Here is a 17,951-nt window from a genome sequence, read left to right as displayed (position 1 = left end):
GAAAGTTAACTTGGCTAAATGGGTGGTGGGATACACTAAATCATGAATTCATAAGTTTAAGGACCTTTGAGTTTTCACGTAGGCCTATTTTGACCATTTTCCCTTCATCTAAACCAACCAACATTTTTGGGCCAAATGGAATGGAATCCTAAAACAACAAAGGGTAATCCGTTTTCTGTAAACCTCTGCACTCAAAACTCACTATGGAAGCTGCCATTAATGAAATGAAATTAATAAGCTCAGTATACGGCAACACAATGCATTGCATTTGTATTTTCCCTGTCCCTGCCTACAAATTAAGCAAGCGTTCCTAAAAGCTATACTGTGCAAATGAACAAACTCCTCCGCTACTTTTAACATCACAACACATCAAAAATCCTACTACACCCAAGCAGACCTTCCATCTGCTCCCAAATCATTTGTAACCCTTCCTACCATCTAGCTAGCTACTAACTTCTAGTTTTTATCCAGACCACATTAACATCTAATCTCTGAACAAATTCATAAATACTTCCGATACTCAATACCTTTAGATTGTTCATACATGCTAGTCAACATCCACAAACTCATTATGCTTTGTCAGATTCAGCAGCTATATTGGCCTCACATATTTGACTGCTCAAATGGGACTCGTACAAAGAGACGTCCATGCAGGCTTACAACAGCAGAAGTCTGAAGAGGATCAATTCTAGCAGGTAAGCTTACTACCTGCAATCCAAATAAATCTGTCACATTTTCTCTAAAATCTTAACCATTGTCAAAAAACATAATTTCAGTTTTGGTGCCAAGATTGACTTCTATATTTAACATTTGTGACAAAACTGAGGTAAGAAATGATTTTTTAACTCTAGTAACTGATTCAGTACAATAAACACCCCAACAACAAGCAATTGCCAACTACTTTATCAACTTTGGAGGTCAGAAACCTCAATCCCCTGACAGTTTATGTGGGTGGCTATTGGTTAAAACCTTTTCTAGTTTAATACCTTTTATGTATCAAACCTTATCATAGCAATCATCTTGTAGATCAAATAATATGGTATAAGAGCAAAACAAGCCAACATTGAAGTCCAAAGGTAAAAATAATGTTGCACCTTCTTGAAAGCAGTAATTCCCCAAGGATTGTCAAGCTGCTCAGGCTGACCAGTTATAACAAGCCGTCCAGCTGGATCAGATTGAACACGCACCTAGGACAATCAAGTCATGGGAATGAATGCTCTGTGATGGCCAAGAAATGTATTTCTATCTATATGAATACGAAAGTGATAGATGTACATGTACAGAGCAGTAGTTAGGGTGTCACCAGAGACTAATCACAACTATATACCCTCCCGCACAAATCCAATTCACATTCAGATCCATTGAGATGTCCCAGTTAATGAAATAAAGGGAGAAAATGGAAAGGAAATACTAAATAATGAACCAATTGGTTTGCTTACTAATGAATCGAGTGAATAGGAAAAAACATTGAAGCAGACAATAAAAATAAATCTGAAGTGATGCAAACATATAAATGGTTGTGAAGTGAAGCGAAGTGCACGGGTACAAACCTCCTCACGTAGCAGGCCTGGAACTAGGGCATAGACCTCGAAACAATCTTTCTGTTCATTAGATGTCAATTACAGTTAGACCTTCCTAGGGAAAGAAAAAGAGAGACTACATATTCACTTTATGTTCTGCCAAACAGGAACTTACTGTTTCCCGCACATTGATTTTCACCCAATCAGCAGGTGGTCCAACATCAACAACTGTAGTAACCAATCTGTGACAATAAAAACAAAAGGTAATTTTGCATCAAAATCACAACAATAGTGCAATGGCTTTCATCAAGTTGGACGCATTAGAAGATTTGACATAGGAATGTAATTTACAAGGACAACCACTGATCAGTAATAATCCCCAGCATACATATAAGAGGGAAACAATCATGCTTTTGAACTGAAACAGTGATTTGTGATAAACTTTTGTCTTTAAATCTACACAAAACACAAGCTATCATTGATTTAAAGCCAAGTCAAGGAGCTCAAACACTTGAGTGAGCTTGGTTAGTTGGCAGACCTATTTTCATCACTTTTTGTTTTGCTGCAGACAAATTCATAAAAATCTAACTGGTTGCAAGGATTATTACTAAGAATGAGCACAACTGTAAATAAAGAGTTACATTTTGCTTACAATGTACAAATTTCAAATAGTCATAACTAGCAAATAACCAAAGGTATACTGCATGCATTTGAGATGAAAGCAGGCATGAACTTATGGAGCATCACAATTACAGTGAATACATAAAACATGCTGTGCTTGATCCATACACCAAACTCGGGCAAAGAAAAATAAACAAAACAGACCAGATACTATAAACTTAACTGCCTAGACATTTCAGTTCGTGCTGCTTTCACAGGGAGTTCAACTTCGTTAGGCCTCTTCTGCTTAAGAGAACCTGCATTTATACCAAAAGCTCAATTCAAATGTATATTGGTTTCTCAAGAGAATGGGAAAAGATCACATTGAGTGTAACCATACATTAGGTAACCAATTAGGACATTTATTGGGCAACTATACTAATTCATGAAATCTTGTATATATATAGTGCTTTACTTCAACACAAAATGGGACTCCTAATAGAAACACAAAGAGCGACAAGACATTCTTCTCACAGTTTCACCATCTTGGGCTATCTTTTTCTCAACTCCTTATTTACAAATCAGATATACCATGCACAACATTTGAAAAAGGTGAAACCTAAAGCTTTAGGCTTCCACATCCCTGCAGCAGAGAGAATATTTCATATATCCTTGCCTTTGTTTTAGATAAATTCTTTCCATAATCGAGAACACACAACCTAATGGCCACTGAGTGAGCATTTGGTGGCTACCCTAAGCCCAACCTTCATTTAAAAAAAAAAAAAAAATTAAAGCAAATTGTAGAATGTAGAAGATAGATACTATTCCTATCTCTGGTACTAGTCTTACTTTCAATTTTTGTCTGTCCCATAAGGTCATCTCACTCCTTTAATGGAAATATTTCTAAATTACTCGTTACCCTTTGAATGTTACAACAACAACAACAACAAAAAGCCAACAGGCTCAACTTTTTAGCTAATACCCTCCCTATTTTGTGTCAACAAGATAGGCAACTAGAAAGAAGTTACTAATTTACAACTCTACTTGCTACTTCACATTATTTCACTTTAAAGTGACATGGCATCAATGGCAACAGAAGTTTAGGTATTTAATTTACTAGATATTAAAAAAAAAAAAAAAAAAAAAATTCTAAAACCTTGAGCCAGTGACCATTGTGAATAACTGAGGAAGTATAAAATTTCAAAGTCGAGAAAAAGTTCTGTGTTACCACTTTTTTTCACAATTCTAAGAACATCATAGAGTTACAAGTTACAACTCTGATTAATCCCACTGTGCAGTTGAACTAGGAATAAAAAGATGCTGAAGTACCATCAATCTCCATTCTCATTCTACAAGAGTTAGTAATAGAAGTCTAAAAGCTTGAACTTGAAGCTAAAAGCATCTTAACAAGGAAAATCTGACATTTCATAAAACAAAAGAAAAGCAAAACCCTAAAAAAATTAATCACAAAGAAGCTCAAGTAATTTAGAATTGTCTCACTAAGACCAGTAACAATCTTCTTATTCCTTAAGTGCTCAGGATCTTCTGGGAGTTAAAAAAGCATAGGCAAACGAGTTTGTAAATTTGCAGGACTCTCAAAGCATTGATTAACTGAACATAAAGCTAAAAACACATTTAACAAGAACAGATCAACATTTCATAGAACAAAAGAAGGCCATGACTGTCAAAATAATTAACCAGAAAGAAGCTTACCTATACTTTTGAGATTCTTTTCACGTTTTGCCATACTGTTTAGGTTCTTGTCCTATTACGTAATGATAAATTGGTAAAACGTTATCAAACATGGATAGAATTTAATAAAATTTTAAAACAATCATAATAATTAAAGAAAGAATTCTAGGCCCCCTTCTGGATAGAATTCGCCATACCTTTATAATTGGCTCACCAACCTCACCATAACGAAGAAGGCGTTGCTCATGCCATCCTTGCATAGCACGGGCAGCAGCATCTCTTCGCGCTCTGCCTGATCCAGAAGCTTGATGGCCATTTCCCTGAATATTTGCAAAAGAAGGTAAATTTGCAGATCAATTGTTTAGAAGGTTTATGCAGATAAAGGGTGGGGGGCATAAAAGAACTTCTTTCAAGAAAAATTATTAAAATGTCAACAAAGTGAAGCTGGTCATTACTAAAGGCATAAATGAATAATACAGTGCATACATTCTCATGCAGTCATTCCAAGGTTTACTGGATTATTTTTCTCATCTGAATTAATTTTTGCAATATATCTCTCATTTCCAACATCCATAAACAAGTTTATAGTGGTGAAACACAGTAATTTTTTGCTCCTATTGAACATCTCAAAGTAGAGAAGTTTTCCTCATGATACAGGGGAAAAACTCAAATTAGTGAAAAAACTTTGAACATAGCATATCCATAGCTCTCCCTAGCCAACAATTGATGAAATTGTCCAAATACAGTGCTAACAAATGTCAGAACAAGCTTACCTCATTGTCAACACCTGAAGGATCAGGGAGAGAACCAATTGAGAGTTGAAGCTCACCAGTTTGTATCTTATGTCGTTCATATTCTAGAAGTGCCTAAATTGAGAGGGAAGATAAGATGACTGAATGTATTGAAACTATATGAATAAAAAATACAAATAACTAATACATCATTATGTGAATAATTTAAATCACCAATTCTAATATCTAATTTGATTTTCCCACAAATGCCCGGAGTAAGAAACAAAATGGATACGTTGAATGTGGAATAAAAGATTCAAAATGTGATCATGAAATTCATTTATTCATATTTCTAGACTTATGTTATCAGATGCAAGTAGAAAATATGAATCAAATCATTGAAGGTAAAGAATGTAAAGGTTAAGGAAATTAACATAAAGATACAAACTAAATACATTGGCTGCTACTGTTACTATTTATGTAGTTCACCAATTCATCATGTTTCAACAAACCAATTGCATATTCAAAACTGAAGATTTATATTAGAATGAATACTTGTATCAATATTCATGCTTGTAGATGAAGTTTTTCCTTTGCAAAAAAAAAAAAAAAAAAACACTAAGAATTCCAGGGGTAAGTAAAGTTGATCATATTACCTTCTCATAGAAAATGCGAAATGTCCACGAAACTGTTGTGCAAGTCCTGTTTGACAAAAATTATGATATCATTAAATTTGAAGATGCAACAAGAACAAAAAACTAAAAAATAGAAAGCTAAACTTTAAACCATTGGTTAATTCTGAATAAACTAGCAAGCTAAGATTCTAAGCTCTTTCAATCACTAGTATTAAAATATATATTGGAAATATGATACTCCAAATTCTTCTACAAAGAAAAACACTAAAGTTTGACGACTTTAAGCCTTACAAATGATAAGAATAGTGTATGGTTCACAACCATTCCACCACTTTAAACTAAATTGAATTTGTTGTTTTTCAAACATATGATGGCAACATTAAAAATTGGATGGGAATCCTCTGTTTTATTTATTCTGGGCTTCCAGCCCAGACCATGAAGAGGTTCTACAATTTAATGAGCCAACACAGAATTTGGTTACACAAATGAATATGAAAAGGTTTCAATTGCTACTTGGTGTTCAGTACAACAGAAAAGAATGGGGTTTGAACTCCTGACCCTAGGTCTAAGAGGCCTCCCTCTGAAGTTCTCAATGGTACTTACTTGGGGGGGTTGAAAGACTCACCCACTTGCCGCCACAACTTCGATCCAGTCACCTATCAAAACCCAGACACAGCAGCTTAACTTTATAGCATCTCAAAGAAAACTTTACACAAGTTTGAGTTCTTCTTTCAACAAATTAGGTCAATCATGCAACAAAACAGAACACATAAGCAAGTTCAAGCCAGTTGAATATCAAGAATCAAGGCATCAAAACAGAAAAGTTACAAGATTATAACCATGTGCCAGCCAATAAAACCCTTCTGGGGAAGTCACCCAAGAGAAGAACACTTTAAGGTTTGCTATGCATAATATGAAAAATAGCCATGTCCACGTAGCTTAGTGAAGCACTTCTTAGTTATTGCTTTTATTAGTACTACTAGTAGTCTTGTAAGAAAGTGAAATAAGGATTCACAAATATAGGCATAATTCCTGGTAAGATAGCCCAGTTTACTAGAAGAATAAACCCAATGCTCATTGCAGAGATTATCCAAAGCCAAGCACCTCAAGATGAGATACATTCTTACCCGATCATAGCCACCCAGCCTGATTACAGCTTTCCATAACCTAGAATCCAGGAACAAAAATGAATAAATAGATCATTAAATTATTTTAAACAGATGAAGAAATATGCACAATCACAGAGGTACTTACTTCAGGCAATTCAGTGGCTGCCCATAAAACCTAGGTGGTTTAAAATCCAGTGATCTCTCCCGATAAAAATTTTCAATTTCTCTCATAAAGGCTGCTTGATCTTCTGGAGTTCCATCGTCCTCGTCATCATCATCAGCATCATCATCCATCTAAAAATTAGAGTAATAAAATAGTAACATGAAAACCCAGGGTAGTTTACGTTTAACATCCACATGGATATATAATGTAAGCTTCCAAGACATTTTCTAACCCCCCCCCCCCCCCCCCCAAAAGGAAAAAAAAATTCCCCAGAATTACCAAACTTACCCCACTAATCAGATACTGCTATACATACCTTGACATAACCAAACTTATTCTTGCAGGTTTCCCCACTAATTTGTCCAGATTTTCCTGCTGAACATTTCACCAGTGTTTGTGGAGTTACAGGTTCTTGCAAATTTACAGGAATGTAATTAACTTTCTTTTTGGTTTCTGAAGCTTCACCCAGACTAGCATCATTAACACTAGCAGAAGTAGTTTTGTCCTCAGGTTCCTTCTTTTCTTCAATCATCATCTCATTTCCATTTTGGGGAATGTCATTCTCACCATCATGAGCCAAACCTCTAATTCCTCCTTTCGTGTCCTCAGGTGCCTGATTTGTGAGTGGTTCATCGGGCAGTTGGGCATTTTCCCTAAGGGTTTCTCCCTTTGCAGCATCATCATTTGGTTCTTTGTCCTCCAAGGCCTCACGAGTGAGAATTTTGTCCTCTCCATTTTCAGTTAAATGTGGCTCTTCTTTTTCACCCATTATAACATCCTTTGAGTCACTTTCAGCAATGTTTTGGTCCCCTGAGTCATCTCTTGGTTTACTTTGGTCATCTGTGGCTGCATTCGTTTGATCCTTTACCTCATTTGCTGCATTGCTCTTGTCATCTGCCTCATTCATTGAATAGCAATTGTCCTCTATCTCAGTCTTTGCAGTGTTCTGCTCTGTCTCATCTCCAGCCTCTCTTTGACCCTCAACATTAGCCTTGCATTGGTCTCCTTCCTCATTCTCTGCCTTACTTTCATCACTGTCCCCAGTGGTGCCATCTTGTTCATTCTTTTTGTCCTCTGCCTCTGTAATTATTTCATTATGCTGCTGCTCTAAACCACTGGATTTTGGTTCGTCCACAGAAGCTGAGGGAGGCAATTCTGCTCCCTCAGGTTTCAAATCAGCATCAACTTGTTTCTTATCCAGCCCCTGCTCGTTTTTTCCAACACCCTGTGACTGCATTTCAGTGTCTTCTATTTTTACATCATTGTTACCCATTCCCATACCTATTTTCATACAGTGGGTACATTACATGTATCATGTATGAAGAATTTATATGAACAAACATAAACGTTTATATATGGACAGGAAATGAATATCCGCATAAAAGTCAGAATAATGCAAAAGGCTGCCAGATCATGCAGGTCAAGCGAAGGAAAAGAGTTTTGTACACGTGGACCCAACAAAACAAAAAACACCCAAGTTGGGGCGAATAAAGAAAAAATCATAACAAAATAACAACTGAGAATGTATCTTGAGAAAACGAAACCCTAGTTCCACACGGTGGTCGGTGGAAGAACGAACACGAAGCAATCTGGTGTTTTGTTTTTTGTTTTTCGTTTTTCTGTTTTAACTCTTGAGCGTTTAAGCGCAACAACACTGCGAGTCTCATTGAACATTGGAATTTGGAAAGAAAACATATCTCCGGCTTACCACTCGGAGCGAAAAACAGTAGATATTTATGAAAACAAATGTGGACATAAAACACACATGCAAAAAAGAACAGAAGGAGATACCTTGCCAGAGTGTCGAGCAAAGCTTGGATCAGTTGGGGGGAGAGCTGCAATGGCGTGTAGGGTTTTTTTTTTTTTTTTTGATTTGTATTTTCAGGTTTGAGAGTCGGAGTAGAAGTAATTGTGGGTGTATGAACGGCAGAGAAGAAAATCGGTGTGCGAAAAAAAAATGTTAAAAAAAAAAAGAAGAAAAAAATTTGGGGGGAGGGACTAAAAAGGAAAACGCATGGTAATGGGTTAGGAGTAGTTTGGATGGATGAAGACGACAACACCGGAACAGAAGAGAGAAACAGAGGCAAGCCTCTCTCGGCTGCTACCGCTGCGCTTTCCCTTGTTCAAAACAACACCTTTGGCTCTACCGATAAAACGCCTTGGACCCTCGACGGACTCCACTGCCCCAAGGAATGTCTACTTTAACCCTGATTTTTGGCTTTCTACTCCATATTGATGATATTTTGAGGACACTCTGGTCTTTGCACCGTGGTTTTTTAAGGAACCAGTTAAGTAACCAGGACTACACTAAGATAAACCAATAGATCACTTTTGTTGGGAGTCGAATTTGTAACTTTGTAATTATCAAAATGTCAGGAGTTTTAATTTTTGTCAAAACTTCTTATTGGTCAAATCTATCATGCACACATAAACAATGTTTATTTAGTGTACATCCTCGATTTTTATAACCATTATTATTATATGAGATACGCAAAATAATGTAAGATAAACAAATTAAGAATGAACTTTACTATGTGTTATTAAACTCAAATAATTTATGATATGTATATATTTAATATTATTTCAACCTTAATTGATTTATAGATAATATTCTTATAGGGTAAAACAAAATTATTCAAAGATTAGGTTTCCATATAACATAATTAAATATAAAGGACTAGTCATGGAGGAAAACATGTGAATAAAAATAATTGAACACAATACAATGAGCAATATATTGTGAATAAAGTATTGATAAAACCGTACTACATTCATATTATAATTATAATTATAATTTAAAAAATAACACTTTTAAAACTATATATGATGACAACATTGCTATAAATACGGGTGTGTTGGGCTTAAAGAAGAGCAAGAGCGGTGTGGCATTGCTGAAGTCTAGTTGGAGGCTTCATGTTGGATTAAGTATGACACTATTTCATTAATGTGTTTGTCTGAGCTCCCTCCTTCATCTATTGCTTCCTTAGCCAACTCCTTCCAACGGAGAGCATTCTTCTTAATCTCTTTACTCATTTCCCCTTCCAAAACTTGTTGAATGCATTTACTTATTTCTTCACTCCGAGTGAACCCCTTGTCATCTGCTACAGCACCCATTCCCACCTTCCAAACTTTTTCTACCAAATGTGTATTAATCATTTGGTCTAAAAATTGGGGCATTCCCACTATGGGCACCCCAAAGCATATGGCTTCCAAAGTTGAGTTCCAACCACAATGAGACACAAAGCATCCCACTGCATCATGAGCTAAAACCTCTAGTTGGGGGCACCAACTTGCTATGAATCCCTTACTTGATGTTTCCTCGATAAAATTATGGGGTATCTTACTTTGTTCGGTAGGTTTCACAACCCATAGGAAGTTGGCGCAACTCTGTTTGAGAGAAGCAGCTATTTCTGACATTTGTTCTGCACTTAGCAATGCAACACTTCCAAATGACACATAAACAACTGAACCTGGCTTCTTGTTGCTAAGCCACTCCATGCATGCACGAGAATCTAGCTTATAAGTATGGAAGCCATAGTCGTCGTCATTTTCCACTCGTTTGTCCAGGTGAAAAGATGGCACAGTAGGTCCTATAGGTTTTACAGGCCAAAGCTTAGCCATCCACTCAACAACCTGCTCATGGAAGCAAATCCATTTTCTCTATTCTCAATAATGAATGAATGCATGCATATTGAATTGAGAATATGAGCAATCAGAATCAGCAATTGAATATACTAGCACTGCAATAGTGTAATTTACCCAAGGAAAATGGGAAAATGATAGTCATTGTTTAGCATGATTAAGGAAAACGGAACTTAAGATCAATCAAATATCTCCAGGCACATATAGTTCCTCTATATACTTTGTATACATACAAATAGTTTACCTCACCTCTTCTTCCAGCTTATCAAAGGAGTTCATCAGGACCCAATTAGCCTTGTGAATGTTGTCAAACTGTCTTAGTAAGTGCATGATTATTGGGGGATAACGACCATCAATAGGACCGAGGGATGGCACGTGTGGAATTCCAAGTTTTGGCAATCCAATCAGTGGAAAAGCATATTCTGGCAAAGGCGTTCCAGATACCTCACAATACATAGGATAGTAGCTGGCAGCCGCAGCACAAGATTGAGTGAAAAATGCTGCACTAGCGATTTTGAAATGGGATGCTATGTCTGAAGCCCATGGAATGTTAGCATCATATACAAGGCACTTTACCGGATATTCACTTCTATCCTGCTGTGCAATGAAGTTGCTGAGGTTTTTAGAGCCACTTACTTGAAATCGATCAAGGAATCCTTTAAATCCTCCCAGTCCAGCAACCCCACCTTCAGTGCAATCATCATACACAGATAGGAATCGAAGAGAGCCAGAACCAAAAACAGCTTGCAGGGCCTTGGTGTTGGAGAGTGTGGTAGCCACAGTAATTTTGATTCCCTTGGAGGCTAGCCGTTTAGAGAATTGGACCATAGGGTTTATGTGGCCTTGTCCATGATATGCAAGCACCACAACATGAACATTAGCTCTACAACCTCTCTCTTCTTCCATGGCTCAATCTATCCTGTCTGAGTTGAAAATTTCCAAGACATAGGTTTACAAGAGCCTGCATTTTTTGGACGTATCCATTATTTTGACGGAACAACCAAAGATTATATAAGAATAATTTATTTTACCTTTAAAAATTGCAATATTCTATCCAAATGTCAATATCTGGTACTATTGTATTGACAAATACTCATATCCCCAAGCTTTCTTCTAGACGCTTTCTGACTTTTCAAATGGCTGTGGCAAAGCCTTGGGTACCAGCTACGAAGAATTCTATATTGCACCACATACGTAAGATAGTTCGTCACTCACAGGAAATATATTTGCAAATACATTGAGAAAGAAAAACAAACCAACATAGATCAACCTTAAAATGGCTAAAGCTGAATCACAGGATCTGCTCCTAGCTGAGAATATTCCAGAAATTAACTTCATAGCTAACACTGTACACTTCTTCAACTCCTGGAGTGAAGGGTCCTAGATTTCAACAACCATTAACAGCAGTGTTCAATTAATTAATGCACCGCAATCTGGCTATACAAGTTTGGTGGTATAGAAGAGCAACAAAACAACTCTTTACAAATCAAGGGCATCCCAATTATTTTAACCAAAAAATAAAGAAGTAAAAAGTTCTCTTATTAAAGCAGAAAAATAAGAATCCTTCCTCATCCCGCAGTAACAATTCATGAAATTACTTCGCAACTCAAAATTACAGGGGTCAAAAGACAGTAACTAAAACTAAAGATACGTTCCACACCATAACCTAATTGTTTTGCACCTAAATTGATATCCAACAAAGGTGCAGTCTAGCAGCAATAGAGCCACAAAATTTCTGAGATAGACCAATAGTCTGCTCTTGCTTAGAAGTTTGTGTTACCACCATTTGACATAACTGAGAGAATATTTGTTACAGAAGCCATGGCACTTAAAGCTGCTTTCAGCACATCCTGTGAGCAACCTGGTTTCACAATGGTGCGTACCTGGAAGAAGAAAAACATATACACATTAACAATCAAATTGCATCAAGCAACAGGAGATGGGGAAGTAACTTTGCACAAATACGTCCAAGTGTAGTATTATATGTCTTGGGTGATAAGAAGCAAGGAAATGCCAGCACCTTATCAAGATATTCCTGCAATTCCTTGATCCGGCCCATGTAATCCTGGTCCTCAACACAAAGGATTAAAGCCTTTGCATCAGCACCTGGGCCATCAAACTGAAGAGGTCCAGGATTCCTGTAGACATCGTCCAACAAGAATTTTGTGGCATTCTGTCTCAGAAGCCTGCAACAAAGTCAACCCATAACAAAACACATCAAATATTGAACACAATCTTTCATTTGTTGAAATTCTGAGAAGAAGACACCTTTCACATCAGCCACAAAAATTCTACCCTTTTAAATAACAGGATCATAAAATGAAATTGACATACTCATATGCTTTGCCTCTTAAATCAACAGTAGCAGGATGAAGAGCAGGCTTCCCAAAGGAATCAGCAGCAGGACCATGACCATAACGCCTGACAGTCATCATAGCCTGCAGTCACAAAATGGTCTTTCAAAACCTTAAACAATGCATGCAATAAGTACAAAACTTAAGCGAAAAGAATTAGGGAGAAAAGTTCCTATTTCCCAAGAAAATATAGCACGAAACTTACAGTTATTGGAGCAGCACCACAACGCCACTTATTCACAGGATTCTTCAGGTTATTTAAAGTTGCCAAGTAACCATTCAAGCCAGCAGCCAAAATATGGTAACAGACATGACCAAGCACCTGAAAGTATAACGTACCTTCGTTAAAAGTCCAATTCTATCAAACCAAGAGTAATGAACTACATTATCCAGAAGAAAACTCACATAAGCATAGTCACAATCAAACTTCGATGGCAGTGATCCCCGAGCTTGATAACCAAAGAAATGGCAAATAGCATTGAATTTCTTCCCCTTGTATTTTCCTTCTTTCTGAAGAAACCAAACATCAAAAAGCAACGCACATAAATAGAAAGAATACTAATCAATAGAATTTTTCATTAAAAGCAAATTGTACAGTAATAGTAATTTCCAAGATGAAGTTTCTTAACTTCAAAAACAGAAAGAAAAAATAAAAATTTCCAGTCAAATACAGAATATGTTACGGAGCATGTCACATGATGAAGTCAAATACACAGCTTTCTCACCGTCCGTTTATTCATTTCTTCTTCTACAAGAAAAGCTAGAAGTTTCTCTGTCTCAATCTGTGGAGAAAGCAAAACAAAACCATCATCACATGAGACAAGTTAATCATACAGCATCATCAAGGCAACTTAGATTACCTGAGATAGCTGAGCAGAGTCATCAGATTCTGGATGCAAAAGGAGCTGTAACATTGCAACATTTCAAGAGTAAGCACTATAATATGTTTGAGTGGAATTGACACAACTTGGTTTATGGAGACCCATATCATTTTACCTGCTTCCTGATGAAGGGTGGCATAAATTCAAAAAGTGCAGATGCCCATGGTGACAATTGAGAGGAAATGTTATCAGCACAAACACCTTGTCTGAGCAAACCATGAATTTCCTGGAAATAGAAAATATTAAATACAAATATTCCTGGGATTTCCCTAATCGTTTAGGGAAGAAATGCAATAACCAAGCAAACAAGTTCATGATCCTGGTTTACCTTCAACAGAGCATATACTTCAGGAATACTTTCAATAAGCCCCTCAGGCAATAGGATAACACCATGGTATTTATCTGGACAAGAAATCTAAGTCAGACAGTTTGACACTAAAAACCACAAATAGAAAAAATAACGAAACAATAATAACTGCATGCCTTGTTCAGCCCTGGCCTGCACTGCATCACAAATTTGTTTTGTGATGTCAAAAAGAGTAAGCTTTGATGCAGCTACCTCCTCAGCAAGAATCACCTGCCAAAAAATTTAAAATACTTTGTGGTTGCAAATCATAGAATACTGAGAAGGCAGCATATAATTTTGCAGAGAAATGAAACACAAACCATATTTGGGTGTGATTGTAGAGTGCATTCTAAGGCAACATGTGATGCCTTTCGGCCCATTAGTCTGATGAAATAATAATACTGCAAAGGGAAAAAAGCACGACTAGAAATCAGAGGATGGGCAAAACATAGATTAAAGATATAAACCATCTACTAAAAGAAAGACATCATGACAGAGTCTTTCAAAAATGTGACAAAGCTTTGAAAACCAGGCTTTTAATCCAGACTCAATGCAACAAGAAAAACATAAGCAGCCATTACCTTCTCCGCTGAGAGTGCATCTGTGCAGACATTGCTAATAAGCTGGGAATTAACCTGAAAAACATCAAAGCACAAAACAAATTTAATTTGTTTTCTTCCTGAAAAGTCATTTAGTTCCACATGACCTAAGAGCAAAAGAGTAAAGATGAAAACAAAATGTACATGCAAACAAACTTCATTTATTTTATTATGTTTTTTTTTATGTTTTTTTTTTTTTGGGGGGCGGGGGGGGGGGGGGGGGGGGGGGGCGGGGATGAGAGGAAAACAAAATGTACACAACTTGGTTTGTAGAGGCCCATAGGGCCTATATTTGTCCATAATGCTTCTACAGATGTCATCAACAGATAAAATATGCTAACCAAGGAAACATCCAAAATGCAACATATCAAAGAAAAGGGTCAAAAGTACATTAAGATGTATATCATCATCTCTGTGAAACATGGTTCCATATATATCATCTCTCAACTTGACAAAAATAGAGGTTAATACCTTGCATATAGTATCAAAACCAACATTTGTCTCAACAAACTGATTCTTTAGATCTCCATTTAATGTGACTGGAACTCCAACAACCTGAATGAATGTAGCAATCAATTGTTGCTGTGATACTTGTATAACTAGAAGACAAGTAAATGAAGCTTCAGCCTCTCAAAGAAACTACAGAACAGAATGGGGTCATCATTAACATAAACAAAGTTCAGTTAACAGGTATATACATGCACACATGCATAACTGTGCATATATTAACATACAAAGGAAATTTTTAGTAAAAAAATTGCCTAAAGCAAGACATACTTTTGTTGGGCATTTAGCTTCAGCAAAAGCTTCTGCCAGATAAGCAGCATCTGTGTTTGATGTTACTCCTATAGAAAGTGACAACACATATTAGAGAATTGAAGAGTTGTATATTAAAAACATCATTATGACCGTGAGAAGTAGCACACATCATGAATACCTCCAACAATAACAAGGCCATCCAATTTCAAAGATGTACAAGCAGTCAGTGCAGCATTAACTTGCTCAGTTGATCTGATTTGATCCTTTGTTCTTCCCAGCATATCATAGCCCCCTTTACAGGATAAAATCGAGAAACTGTAGACAAGTCTATACACCAAAATACCTAAATATTAAATCTTGAAAGCACAATTGATACCTTGGTTTTTATAGGTAGCCAGAATATCATCAGTGATTTCAAGTGTTTTCTGGGCAAATAAACCTTCAGAACCACCTGAAGGAATCATTGTAATCAGCTTTAGCAATGTGCATACATAACTACAAACAAGCACATATAGCAAAATTCTCAACAATAGAAGTACATACACTCTTAAAGCTACAGTAAAGAAACCATACCCAAAAATCCAAGCAAAGTACTATTAGGATTGTGAACTTTGAGAGCATCATAAAGACCCCATATGGCATTATGTCCTCCTGGAGATTGTCTACCACAGAAAACGATCCCCACCCTGTGGAGAAAAAGAAAGGACCAAATCTTAGAATTGCATTATCCTGTTAGTAAGAGGAGAGACAAATGATATCCATCTAAGTAATGGAATGGCCAAGAAGCCAAGACAGAATAACATAATCATCAAATTGATACCTAATTGCTGGGTGCTCAGTAATTATCTGAGCATCTGGGACCTTGGCACTTGCCCTCAGAAAATGAGCCAAAGGCTGACCGAAAGTATGAGGAAACAAGCGACTTATGGTATGTCCACCAGAGGGATCTGCAGCAGTAGTTGCATCACCAAACTCCACACGGACAGTAGTGCCCTATTGAAAATGCAAGAGTTGACATATTGTCCCAAAATAAGATCAGATTAACAATCAAATAAACAAGGGACTAAACAAATAGGAAATAGAGGACAGTCAAAAAGAAAGCCCACATCAACTCTTGCAGCATACCAAAAGGAGTATGGAAACACATGAAAATGAAGAATAAAAGTCTAATAGCAACAACACCAACAAACTTGAGCTCAACTGTTGTACATATAACATATTAAACCTAATAATCTAGTTGGGCAGGGTTACATGTATTTTGTTTCAGTTCAACTCTATTAAGCATTAAACCCCTAGTAGGCCTTTCAGCTAGCTTATCTTTATTAATTCTAGAATTATTATTCCCCATGACAGAAACTTCAAATAAGAAAACCATCTGGGTGCATGGGAAGGATAATTGAAAAACCTAACCAATAGGACAGTGTTCTTCTCAACTTCTCAGAAATGTTAAGTAGAGTTAATTGTCCAATCAAAACAGGTAATTCACTCAAGCCACCAAATAGTGTGGCAAAATATTATTGAAATTCTTAATGTAATGAAAGCATCCAAAAATAAGGTCGTGGTCTGTACAATAAGGTATACATTCTTTAAATTTAAAAAAAAAATAAAATAAAATAAAATAAAATAAAATAGAAATGAAACAGCACAGACTAGGTTAATTAAACTAAGAAAATCAACCAGTACTGCCTAATAACAGATGGAATACAATATGACAACTTCATGACTGTGACTGAATCTGGCATCAAATCACTGACAATCCCAACATGAGAAGACATAAATTGCATAAAAAAGCAAAGACACAACAATTTACAAGCATTAACGCCTCAGATCTACTCTAATGGGCGCTAGTATTAGAGATGCACGATAACGCTAAAGTATGATTAGACAAAATCAATCAGTCCTGTAAGATGTGAACACATCAGTAAGTAAGCCATCGACTGATGGTAATGCGTGAAGCACGAATGTACTAAATCGATAATAATACGGAGTACTATATAGAGGCAAAAATGGAATAGTGTAAGCACAGCTCTGTTGCACATAAATTCTCATTCCACGATAAAGAAAAAACAGTGTAAATCGAGAACGATCCAGTGGCTGAATATAAAAACTGTAGGACTGAGAAAATATGAAGGAATAAGAGATACCTGAAGACAGGGAGGAAGCTCGGGCCGATACTGAGATCGGAGCTTTTGCAGATCAGAGAGTTCTCTCGCCAGTCCGAAGTCCGAATCCATTTTCACTTGACCTTTCTCGCCGCTTTCTGACTCACAGTGACTATCACTTGAAAACTCTGCTTATATATTATTATATATATCTTGGTAGAAGCGGCGATACAACCAACGACCACACTAGCTTCCGGATCTCTTCAGCATTTGCCCTTAATTATCTATATTATTACACTATTGCCACGAGGTAGGTCCGGAAATTCTGAACCTGCCCTCAACGAAACAGGTACTCGTTTAAACTCATTTAATCGTATTATTATTTTTTTGAGTAATATTGAATTGAATTAAATGTAATAATGGAAAATGTATGAAAAATAATTTATAATATAAAAATTGAATTATAAAGGATTTAAACAAGTCATTATTAGTTGAACATAAAAAATGGACGGAACAATTATTGAATAATCGCAGGTTAACTTTGGATAAATTCCTAAAACTTCTTTTTTCAATGATGAATATATGCATTTACATTTGTTTGGTTGGGGTAGAATAAATAAAAAGATGAAAAGAAATTAGCATCTGAACAAGAATATGCTCAGGGATACCTATGTAAATTCCCTCTAGGGATGTACCACGTTTGTGTCTTCTCACCTACCGCTGCCTACTTCTTTTTCCTTTTGGTTTGTTCCATCGACACTTTTCATTTTGGTTTGTTCCATTTAACACACTGCCTACATTTTTTTCATTTTGGTTTG

At 36.5% G+C, this 17,951-nt stretch overlaps 3 protein-coding genes across 5 annotated transcripts; all 3 read right to left on the bottom strand.

Annotated features, from left to right (window-relative positions):
* Positions 1-219: 219 nt before the first annotated feature.
* On the bottom strand, positions 220-8,616 carry LOC109167517 (AT-rich interactive domain-containing protein 5). 3 transcript variants are annotated; one of them, XR_002051868.1, is made up of 15 exons: positions 8,242-8,613; positions 6,767-7,731; positions 6,433-6,581; positions 6,306-6,345; positions 5,782-5,834; positions 5,200-5,245; positions 4,586-4,678; positions 4,010-4,132; positions 3,834-3,885; positions 2,365-2,437; positions 1,696-1,762; positions 1,551-1,601; positions 1,095-1,187; positions 512-708; positions 426-446 (listed from the first exon to the last, which is right to left on the bottom strand). XR_002051868.1 is itself a non-coding variant. In XM_019316540.1 (14 exons), the coding sequence occupies exons 2-14, from the start codon at positions 7,727-7,729 to the stop codon at positions 604-606; spliced, it is 1,908 nt and encodes a 635-aa protein (XP_019172085.1). In that variant the 5' UTR covers positions 7,730-7,731; positions 8,242-8,613; the 3' UTR covers positions 220-603. The 3 variants fall into 3 exon arrangements, 2 of the variants coding, with proteins under 2 accessions (XP_019172085.1, XP_019172091.1); XM_019316540.1 differs by having other exon boundaries at positions 220-708; XM_019316546.1 differs by lacking the exons at positions 426-446; positions 512-708; positions 1,095-1,187 and having other exon boundaries at positions 1,594-1,635; positions 1,669-1,762; positions 8,242-8,616.
* A 545-nt stretch (positions 8,617-9,161) lies between these two features.
* LOC109167510 (UDP-glycosyltransferase 74E2-like) lies at positions 9,162-11,336 on the bottom strand. The gene is made up of 3 exons (XM_019316534.1): positions 11,124-11,336; positions 10,342-11,053; positions 9,162-10,083 (listed from the first exon to the last, which is right to left on the bottom strand). The coding sequence occupies exons 2-3, from the start codon at positions 10,996-10,998 to the stop codon at positions 9,349-9,351; spliced, it is 1,392 nt and encodes a 463-aa protein (XP_019172079.1). The 5' UTR covers positions 10,999-11,053; positions 11,124-11,336; the 3' UTR covers positions 9,162-9,348.
* Positions 11,337-11,596: 260 nt separating this feature from the next.
* On the bottom strand, positions 11,597-17,332 carry LOC109167501 (pyrophosphate--fructose 6-phosphate 1-phosphotransferase subunit alpha). Its single transcript, XM_019316526.1, has 19 exons — positions 17,176-17,332; positions 15,852-16,024; positions 15,605-15,717; positions 15,408-15,482; positions 15,210-15,323; positions 15,050-15,117; positions 14,744-14,827; positions 14,255-14,308; positions 13,994-14,074; positions 13,811-13,904; positions 13,656-13,729; positions 13,443-13,553; positions 13,307-13,351; positions 13,172-13,228; positions 12,852-12,956; positions 12,652-12,768; positions 12,427-12,530; positions 12,113-12,278; positions 11,597-11,975 (listed from the first exon to the last, which is right to left on the bottom strand). The coding sequence occupies exons 1-19, from the start codon at positions 17,263-17,265 to the stop codon at positions 11,856-11,858; spliced, it is 1,845 nt and encodes a 614-aa protein (XP_019172071.1). The 5' UTR covers positions 17,266-17,332; the 3' UTR covers positions 11,597-11,855.
* Positions 17,333-17,951: the final 619 nt, after the last annotated feature.

This window comes from Ipomoea nil, unplaced genomic scaffold (assembly GCF_001879475.1).
Source record: "Ipomoea nil cultivar Tokyo-kokei standard unplaced genomic scaffold, Asagao_1.1 scaffold0317, whole genome shotgun sequence".
Classification (NCBI taxonomy): domain Eukaryota; kingdom Viridiplantae; phylum Streptophyta; class Magnoliopsida; order Solanales; family Convolvulaceae; genus Ipomoea; species Ipomoea nil.
This window is presented reverse-complemented; position numbering and strand designations above follow the sequence as displayed.